Raw genomic sequence first — 10,556 nt, forward strand, 5'->3', positions numbered from 1 at the left:
GAATACTTATGTCAATGTGATTTCTCAGTTTTTTATTTTTAATAAATTTATAAAAATCTCAAAACTTTTTTCACTTTGCCATTATGGGGTGTTGTTTGTAGACGTGGGTGTCCTCAAAGCCAACTTGTATGACATGGCAGAACTGGGCGAGCAGCGCTGAGAAGTGTTGGCACCTTTCCTCAATTAAAATCAAACACGCCATGAACACTGTGCCAAGATCATGACACGCATCTCAAAGTTTGATCTACATTATTTGCAATTCTCCAAATAACCGTCTGATCTTTAGGATGTTGACACTATCCAGATGAAACAAAGGGCTCCAAAGTTCATCGAAATCAACATGTAAGATGAATTTTGCAAGGCACTTGCAGTCTTAGAATGTTGAGTCCATTTGAACTTTTAAAACACTGCCTTACTAGAGGTCTATCTGATGGAGTACCTTTTGAGATTGACATCTTTTCATAAGCATATTTATCCTTTTTTGTTTAAGCAAACAAGTGGTTTAACCAGATCATTTCCTCCTCTATTTAGGAAGTACAATTTAGTTGAGACACTGAAACACAAGGTAAATGATGCATGATGACGATTGATTCAAGACTGATCAGGTTTATTCATTAAATAAACTTCAATAAAACCACTGTGTGACGGATGTCTAATCATTTGTACCTCTTGTGCCCTTGCAAGGTTTTGTTGGAAGGCAACAAAGCTTTGTCTTTCCAAAGATAAAAAACATAATTGAACATTGATCAAATAACAAAATAACTTGATATCACAATCATTAAATAAAACCAGCAAGTTAAATTGCACCATTAAGCCAAAGCCAAGTTTAGAGAAGGAAGAAGTTTACCACAGCGCTTTTTCTGAGTGAGATGATAAGGTCTGGTAAAAACGATAGCTAAGCTTAACATATGGACAGGAAAGAAAAATTACCACACCATATACCAATCTGTTCATCTGTTCAATCATAGGAACACTAACTCAGTTTTACAGGTAGTTAAGGCTTCAAGGTGTGAAGCAGCCAAGCTCATAACCCCCATAAACCTTAGGTCTTTAACCTGAGTTAGCAGGCTGATAGCTGTATTGGCATGGAAGATTTATCAAGTATCAGGAAGAAAGTGAACAAACAGTTTCAGAAAAATATCATTCCACATGCTTCACAGATTTGCTTTTAGTGTTCCCATTTTCAAAGAGTGACAGCAGTTTCCCGAATAGTGTGCTGGTTTTAGAAGTTGAGTAACTAGCTGGTGACCTCCTTTGCTTTGTTGCCATATTCAAAAATATGTCACTTTAATAGTTATTTTAATCCATCGAACTGTGAAATAAATATGCATCTCAGATAACATCGCAAGAAAATGGAGCAGGAGAAGAGTAAGGTTAGTATTGCATCTGAGTGTCTTCTAGACGGGTTTAGGCTGAAGTAAACTGTTGAAATGTCCAATTAGAAGCATATTATATCCATAAATTATATCTAACCTACCTTCCTTCTTCTCATTAATATTTTGTCTTTATCAGCAGATGGTAATCCATCTTGGAACAGCATTACAGTCACCTACTGACACCAAGTACTTGCGCAGCTAACATTGGTTACAGCTTGTTACCCTGGATTCTCTGAGTATAGGTGGAGTACCAGAGTAAACTGTAATTAGGGATGTACAATACAGCTCCAATGCAGCCATAGGTATGGCTGTATTGGAGCTGTATTGTACATCCCTAATTACGTTATCTGAAATGCATATTTATTTTAGACTTAGATGGATTAAAATAACTATAAACACTACATCTTTTTGAATATGTGACATTTCTAATATAGATATGCATTGTTTGATTGGTTTTGTTATATAAGCGTAAATCACAATAACTCTAAAACGTGTTTGAGAAGTCGCAAGAGAGAGTTGCAAATATTCATGACAAATTACTAGTTGTTGCAGTCGACACTGCTCTGCTTCCTCTGAGACTTGGCCTTTTCCTTCAGGAGGAGAATGTGTTCAGCAAACTCTCTGACGGCTCCCGCTCCCCCAACACTGTGGCATGTGTACTTTGCTGCATTGATGGCTACCACTGAAGCGTCTCCCGGAACTGCGCTCAAACCCGCCAGGTTCAGACAGGAGACGTCTGCTTTATCATTACCTGTGAAGAGAAAACAAACAGTCATTTACATGCCATATGCCGCACAGCCCACAAAAATAAAGGAAGCTGCACAGCATTGTAAAATAATAATAATAATAATAATAAAAAAAACTAACAAATGATTCTACAGTTTTTACCGGTTACTCTGGATAGATAAGTCATGATAAAATGTTCCTTTATCTCACTTTAATTTTTCTACTGAACACAAATAAAGGCCAACTGAAGCTGCAAGTGCAGATTAACCAGCAGCAGGTTAGCTTAGCTTATTTCAGCATAATTGCTGGAAACTGGGAGGCAGGGTCTGTAACCATAGTTTTGGTGACTTGTCCCACACTAGTCTGCCCCGTAGACGACTTTTCCGCCAATTGAATGTCAAATCGTTGGCGGGACGAGTCAGTCAGAGAGATATCTCTGACTGGTTGTTCAGCTTGATTGCACGAAAAGAAAAATGTAAATGACAAAATTAACAAAACGACAAAGTTCTAAGGTCACACAAAAACCCTTCTCATTTTCCTTGAACATTCAAACCACAAATATTTTCACAACCACTCGATAATAAAGAATGAATAAAATGTAGACCAATTGATCAGCATGATTCAGGAGAGGTCAGCTTTGTACAACTGTACTACATTTGTAGCGCTTCCTAGCTACCTAGCTTCCCAGCTAATAGTAGCTCTTCCTGTTTCCCCTTCTGAATGATGAATACAGACTACTGCCACCTGCTGGTATGAAGAGAGTAGAACATATATACCAGCTCGCTGTAGGCTGTATTCTCTGTGGTGTGTTCAAGTGCAACTTTTTGGGCAGAGACAGGCCATGTCAGACAACTTCACAGTTGGCCATCGTTGCTGGCAGTTGTTTGATGTTGATTTGCTGTGTCTGAACATTTATTCTTTACGCTAAGCTATGCTAACTAGAAGAAAAGAAAGTGAGGCATCATCTAACTGCTTGTTTTGTTCCAAAAACAAACAAAGGCCAAAGGCCAAATGTATTTGGATATTAATTGACTGTTAGCACTAATCTTGACAGTCTTTACCCATGTATGCCACATCCTTCCATTCCAGCTTCTTCTCTGTCATGATTGGCTCCAAATCTTTCCGCGGATCTGCTCCCACCTGCTTGACCTGGCAACCAAACCTTTTGGCCAGCATGTCAGCCAATGACTGGACCACAGGGTCATCCCTGGAGGTCAATAGCACGACCTGTTGAAGCAACACAAAGGGTACTGTGTGAGTGTGTGTATGTGAGATGGGCCATATAATTATCTTGTTGCGGTAAAATCTCCAACCTCCACTTGCTCTTCCTGCAGCATGGTGACGCTATTCTTGTCTCTGGTGTTGACAGATACCATCTCCTCTCCAGACGCGGAAATGAAGATCTTTCCGTCCGTTAAACATCCAGAAACGTTGCAGAACATGAGGCGAACCACCTCTGGCGTCGCACGACCAAAGTAACCATACCTGTTGGAAGAAGTACAGACCAGATTACAAATGGAAATGGAATGAACAAATATCTTTATGCAGATTATCAAAACCATCTCTTTTCATTTTTGATTCGGCACTATATACACAGAGACAGAAAAACAGACTGGTCTGGATTTTATTTTTTTTAATCCAAACAATGTTAGAAGAATGAGGACATAAGTATATAGACTCAAATCACTTTTTAGTGAAAGATTAGCTGTTATGTGAAATAACAGAAGAATAGCATCAAAAGGTGGGAAGCATTTAATTGATTGCGCGTCAACTGAAAAATATATTTGTGTGTGTCTCACCTGAGAACCCTTTGCTCTGCCACAGGCCAGTCGATGTCCACGTCTATGTCCACGCTGTACTCTGGCAGCATCTCATAATAAGCAAGCTTACCACCCTGGAGAAACAGAAAAAATACCATCACACAAACTTTTCACGCACCCATTCTTGCTGTACTGCAAACTCCCCGCTGATCACATGTAGTGTCACGAGGTACATGATAAACCCTTTTAGGAGGACGAAATAGCAGTACCATGAAAGACTAAATCAAGCATGCTGCTCGATTACCTGCATAAGTCCATGTTTCAGAAGGAGGTCCCTGCTGGTGATGTAAAAGGAGCCGTTCTCACACAGCTCCCCATTCCAGTCCTGACGCCGCGGACGATTGGCTGGATCCAGGTTCAACGGCTTTGTTACCTCATCAGCTGGGAGGAAGAGGGTTAAGAAACCGTTTAAAAAAACAAACCTTACGAAACAACAAACGGTCCATGCACTTTCCCGTATTTCAAGTTTGCTTTTGAAACCAGGAACGAAAACTGGAAACACCTGTTGTTTCATTTTTATATTACACTAAATAAACCTGATGATCCTCCATCCTCACTAGACAAACGCTCAGGGAGAAATTCAGATGACATACCGTACCTTGTGTCATAAAGCCTAAAAGTACATCTGAATATTGTTCCAAAGCCATGTATGTCGACTGTTTTAACAGAGAAGATTTTTCAAACAAAATCAAAATCATTGACCGCTGTAAACAACTTCTTCTTCTTCGCCTACAAAATAACCTCGTTTAGTTCTCTTCTACTTGTTTAGAGACTTGTTTTTTTTTTTTTTTAGCTCTTTAAATTAAAGATGCCTTGAACAAACATCCAAATTACGCACAAGAGAGCGTGACACGGCACAATAGGGTGCGGCAATAAAGGGCACAGCACAAAAGGGCGCGGCACAAAAGTGGCAGCAACCGACTCCTGACTGTACATAATACTGTGTCAATGAATGGATATGGATTCAATGTCCTCATGTGAGCTCAATAGAGTATGAATTATTATTATTATTATAAACTCGCTTTCACTGCTTTGAAAGAGCTAATATTGATTCATGAAATCCTGCATTAGTCGACATCCTAGGGAGATCCAAAACATGACAGAAGCTCAGGCCTGAAAGCTAACTTTAATTAAAAAAGTGTGACGGCAGAGAAGAGCTACACAAAAGCAAATGCATGATGAAAGATGTAAAACCAGAGGTTAAATATTGTGGATATATCAGAAATCTCTTGAGGGCTGACAACCAAATCTTTCACAACTAGGATTGTTTCAAAACCAAAATATTAATTGATATTGAGTCGACTTGAATTTGAACCTTGTGGACTAAAATCAATTCAGAAAAACAGCAGCATTACTAAAAACTTTGGTGGCTTTTGACCTCATTTAAATGTTGCTTCTGACATCACCAAATCTGTCCAAACTTAAATGCATCTATACTGTATACAATTCAATTCAGTACAATTTCTGTGTATTTAAAATCCCCTTTAAGTCGGACTCTCTGGTTTTACTCCATTACTTTATACACAGGAACACAATATCAGGTTATCTGAAGTTGTTGTGACACAGCAGCTTTTTGGGTTCCTGGATATAATACAAATACACACCCTTTTATTACTCAATCTGTAATATTAAAATATCAACAGCAGTGACTGTGCATGTTAAGACATACCTCGATGAGCATGAAGTGTAACGATGTTGTGTTAAGACACAATGGACAATAAAGTTAAATAACCTGTCCTGCTGTTTTCAGAGAAAAGCATGGTGTGCTAACAATCTCCATTATCGAATGTCGGCCATTGATTGTTAAATGAATAATCAAATATGTACCCAAATAAAATTAACATTTTACTGAGGTAATTGGAATAAGTCTGCAAAAGATAAGAGGATGTGTACTTCTGTTCACTTACCTCCTTTTTTGATCTCCTGCCAGCGGAACTGGTGCCTTCTGACAACAGCGAAGACCGAATCGAAGCCTTGCACCGTAATCATCTCTAAGGCCTCCTTGACGTGGTGCGGATGGAGGCACGGGGACGTAGCCTGGATGTTACATACCACGTCCACCTCTGAGAAAATAAAGCTCTTTAAAAATGGTACCAGCTACCAAATGGTGGAATTGGATGAAAGCACGTTGGTAGGACTGATGGAAGGCAAATTCTATTTAAAAATAACTACCTGATTTAAGCCTAGATAAAAGAGGGGGTATATGCAAATTGTGGAAAAAACAAAAAACAAAAACAGTTTGCATACCACCGAAGCACTTCAACCCAATGGTGCCATCTAAGCACAAAGCATGTTGCAGTGACCACAGAAACCGCCGGAGCTGTTAGCGCTAGCAGTCCCGGTCCGAGTATGGACACGACGTGTCGGCAGCCCAAACTGTTTTTTTGTTTAAAGTCAGCACTGTTCTATAAAAAAAAGTACTTAAGGTACTTAAAATGTCACTTTAACTGTAAGTCTGTTCAGTTTTCTTTTTCTACTGTTTTGAATTGAAATGCAATTAAATGCATTTTTCCAGACATTAAAAGAGCTTCAGTTTACAATATTCATGTCTGTGTCTGTTATTTGGTATAGTCGTCCACTAAAATCCATTTAAACTGAAAAATGTTGCTTTTTGGTGCAAATATTGTTTTTTTGTTTAATCAAGTCCCACCTCTAGTTTATATGAGTCACATCCTGTGCTGCTGCTGTGGCTGGCCTACCTGGGTGTTTATCAAGGAACTCCTGAATGGTTTCCAGAGATGAAGAAGAATCTTTGGAGACTTCTGTACTTCTTCGATGCACCTGGACTGTAGGAAAGGTCTTAGCCACTTTCTCAATGTCGTTGTGGTCAGTCGATACCCACACACTGAAAAAAAAAATAAGGTTTTATTAGTGTTATTACTATTTAAAGCAGGCTCCAAAAGCCTGAGCTACTTTTGTGATCAATCCAACAATTATAAAAAGGTCAGAAAGTATTAAAAACATATCAGTCTAATTTGAAACTTGACACAAACCATGTCTGGTTAAAAAAAATGTCTGTAAAGATGAACAGACTAGCAACATATATTTATATAACTATACAAAGAAACAATGATAAAACAAAGGCAACTGGATTTGCTGGCTTTTCTTGAATACATTATACCCAACTCTTGTTCAATTCTAAATGACTTCTTGGTCCACCTTAGTCTATCGTGGAAGTCATAGCATTCTTGGTGTATAACAACGTTTAGGTGATGGTATGTATGTAACATCAACATAAATGCAAGAACCCTTTCCCAGATGAACATTACATTAAGATTCACTTGAGCAAGCTGTAAACCAAAGGTTAGAGTCCCACCTGAGGTGTTTCATAGTGGTGGTTAGAAACGCACAATATTAGAAATTGCTGTAAATTTACATTGAAATATGAACAGTATAATCATGTTATACTTAAATGCAGGGCATTACTGTAAAAATGAGTTAGTGAGATCATACATAACAGCGTTTTACAGTATTGACGGCTCAAAGGAAAGAAAACCATAGTTTAACACATGTTCACACATGTTCAAGTGGTGATTATTTATCCATCTCCATCTCCATATTGTGAACTAATTAGTGAGTACCAATTTTATTTTGCTTGTCTGCAAAGGAAAATAGTTTTTCTTAACTGGATCGTTGTCAGACTGAGTCATTCTACCTAGACTTGGATTAATGTTAACAGCTCTTATATTACACTGGACTCAGTGTATACTGCTAACGTTAGCTAGACTACTTTAAAATACAGATCTGTACGTTTCTTGATTTCAAGTTTAATATAGAGTTGCGGTATGGTCTTTCATCTTGGTTGCTAATATTGCACTGCCAGCTTAGTTACCCTTAGTTGTAATTACCAACAAAACATTAAGTGTGTGTGTCTGCTAATGTGAGTAACTAATGTGTACTTTTGTGTTTGTCTGTACTGTTGAGTCAATATTAGTGAAAGTATAGTCAGAAAAACAGGTCTGTTTGGAGTGCTGCAAGGTGTAAATCCTTTTTGGTGCTCTTCGGTGCAGGGATTCCAGATATAGAAAAAGAAGAGAGGTCTAATAAAAGTTTTTATATGCATCTTTTTTGAGTGCCTCGGATCTCTCTTCTTTTTCTATTAGTGAAAGTATGCTGAGAAATTTTGAGAATTCTTTTTTTTCCACACTAAATCCTAACACACATTCTTTCTTCAGGCTCTTCCTCAGAATACATCCTTGAGAGAGAGACCAAGGCTGGATGAGCCATCAAAGCAGACGAGGAAGGTTGTCCTTAAAAACGCCTGTCAACCATCAGTCTCCAAAAAAAATAAATGGTCTTTGAGTAGGATTTCATAATAGCAGGATTCTGAAACCACTCATCTACACACATGCACAAACGGACATATTCCATCTCCCAGCAGCATGTTTTCTGGTAGCCACCTGTTCAGCAATTCACTCAGTGAGGCATTATTTGCATGGCAGTTACAGTACTGACCTTGAGCTTTGTTCTGCACTTCCCACTTACGTTTTAATTTTGGCTTGAATTTATGAGGTGTTTTCCATTCTTACATGGCTGACATTTTAGTTTTGACCTAAATCTTCGGGCTTTGATTTGTTCTCTGAGAAGTGTTTATCTTATAATAAAGAGACACGAGGTAAATTTGAAGCTATATTATTTGTCTTCAAACTAGAATACCGTACTTGAAATGTTACATTTGCCTGCAAATGACAGTAAATGTGGAAAATAACAGTTTCATGCTGTTATTGAAAAGACGGTAATAAACAGTACTTTTCAACAGCAGCAAAATACCATTAATTTAACAGCTGCTGTTGTTTTTTTACAGGAATATCTTTAACACTGCAGCTCTGGGACCCTACGGTCACATGTTAGCACCCTACCTAGGGCCAATACGACCCTAAGGTCATGTATTCAACAACCCCCCAAGTACACGTCACCCTAGCTCAAGCCCTAAATATAGCTTCTCCTCGCAGCAGTATTTCTTACACGCGAAACAAATCCACGCAGGCTACCTGTCAAACATCTCGGTGTCCAAGGCAGCCCTCAGCACCCATCCAATGAGGGGCACCCCGGCCAGCATCTTGATGTTCTTCAGCTTGATTCCTTTGCTGCCGCCTCTCGCTAAAATCAACGCCGCTACGTGTCTACCTCCAGGCTGCCGCGTCTTCTTGGAGCCGACAGGTACGGCATCATCCGCTGGTCGTGTTCGTTTCCTGGTGCTCATAGCGATTGTTGGTCAGTCAAAAATCGGGCGCGTAGGAATTGGGTTAACACCGAGAATCTACCCGAGAAAGGTGGCTGGAGAGGTACAGTTGTAAACCAGCAAGCGGATCTGTTTATAGCTACGACTGCATATAAAGACCAACGACAAGTTCAAAGTCCAGCATTCAAAGGTATTTACTACCTTCTAATGATACTCGAGACTGTGTCATGTGAAGTCCTGTATAGTAGTAATAAACACTGTTGCCAGACTGCACTATTTGAACCCAACAAGATCTGCCTGCTGGATCGAGGGGCGGTTTTTCTTCTTCTTCTGGTTCTTTGGTCGCTACTGGGAACACTACTGCCCCCTGCAGCTCAAGCTAATTAAAAAAAAACGTCCTCATCAGTTTGACAACATGTGCGATGGAAATACAAAAACGACAACGGCAACTACAGAAATGCACTACAAATAGAACAGCAAATATTCACAACACCAGCATATACAGCAACACCAGTAAATACTCACAGTAGCCTACCAGTAAATACTCAATACAGCAGCAGCAAATACTGCTGTTATTTATAAAAAAAAAAATATTTATAAAAAAACAAAACAAAAAAAACTTCTACCTCTACTGGTCACTTTATATTTTTAACAGGTAACTTTATATTTTTAACATAGTTTATAGTTGTGTAAACATTTTATTTCTAGTTACTTTCTATTTTTTATATAGTGTTTGTATTGTATGTTCAATGTATGTTACTGCTACTGGATGCTTGAATTTCCCTCGGGAACAATAAAGTATCTATCTATCTATCTATCTATCTACCAACAACAGCAAATATAGAAATACTGCAAATACAGGAACACTGCAAATACTACAATACTACAGATAGATAATCTCCAAGTTTGTGATGATGTAGTTGATTGTTGTGTTTTCCAAATATGTAGCCAGTCATCTTCAGAAATATACACACCTAGCTCTCTTTCCCATTCCAGTTTTACATATGAGGTTGTGTTCCCTCTTCTCCCATTAGGTGGTCATATATTGTAGATTATTCTATATTTGTTTGAGTTGTAGATTCCACTTATGGTCCTGATTATCCCATTTTTTGTGTTCTAACTCTTTGTCATCAAAGTCCCTTATTTGCAGATATCCGTAGTGATCTTGGTTATTTATCCTTGGGCCACTTTTAATAGATACTGACCACAGCAGACTGGGGACACCCCACAAGACCAGTAGTTTTAGAGATGCTCTGACCCAGTCGTCTAGCCATCACAATTTGGCCCATGTCAAATTTGCGTTTTTCCTGCTAACACATTAACTTTGAGGACAAAATATTCACTCACTGCCTATTATATCCTGCCCACTAACAGGAGCTGTAATGAAGTGATAATCAGTGTTATTCACTTCACTTGTCAGTGGTCATAATGTTATGCTGATCAGTTTATATT

General features: G+C 38.7%; 1 protein-coding gene across 1 annotated transcript; it reads right to left on the reverse strand.

The window, feature by feature from the left end:
- Nucleotides 1-590: 590 nt before the first annotated feature.
- cmasa (cytidine monophosphate N-acetylneuraminic acid synthetase a) lies at nucleotides 591-9,394 on the reverse strand. The gene is made up of 8 exons (XM_084545759.1): nucleotides 8,914-9,394; nucleotides 6,622-6,767; nucleotides 5,830-5,985; nucleotides 4,167-4,303; nucleotides 3,902-3,996; nucleotides 3,416-3,587; nucleotides 3,164-3,329; nucleotides 591-2,127 (listed from the first exon to the last, which is right to left on the reverse strand). The coding sequence occupies exons 1-8, from the start codon at nucleotides 9,123-9,125 to the stop codon at nucleotides 1,916-1,918; spliced, it is 1,296 nt and encodes a 431-aa protein (XP_084401885.1). The 5' UTR covers nucleotides 9,126-9,394; the 3' UTR covers nucleotides 591-1,915.
- Nucleotides 9,395-10,556: the final 1,162 nt, after the last annotated feature.

The sequence above is a fragment of the Chelon labrosus genome, assembly GCF_963514085.1.
Source record: "Chelon labrosus genome assembly, chromosome: 1".
In the NCBI taxonomy this organism is placed as follows: Eukaryota; Metazoa; Chordata; class Actinopteri; order Mugiliformes; family Mugilidae; genus Chelon; species Chelon labrosus.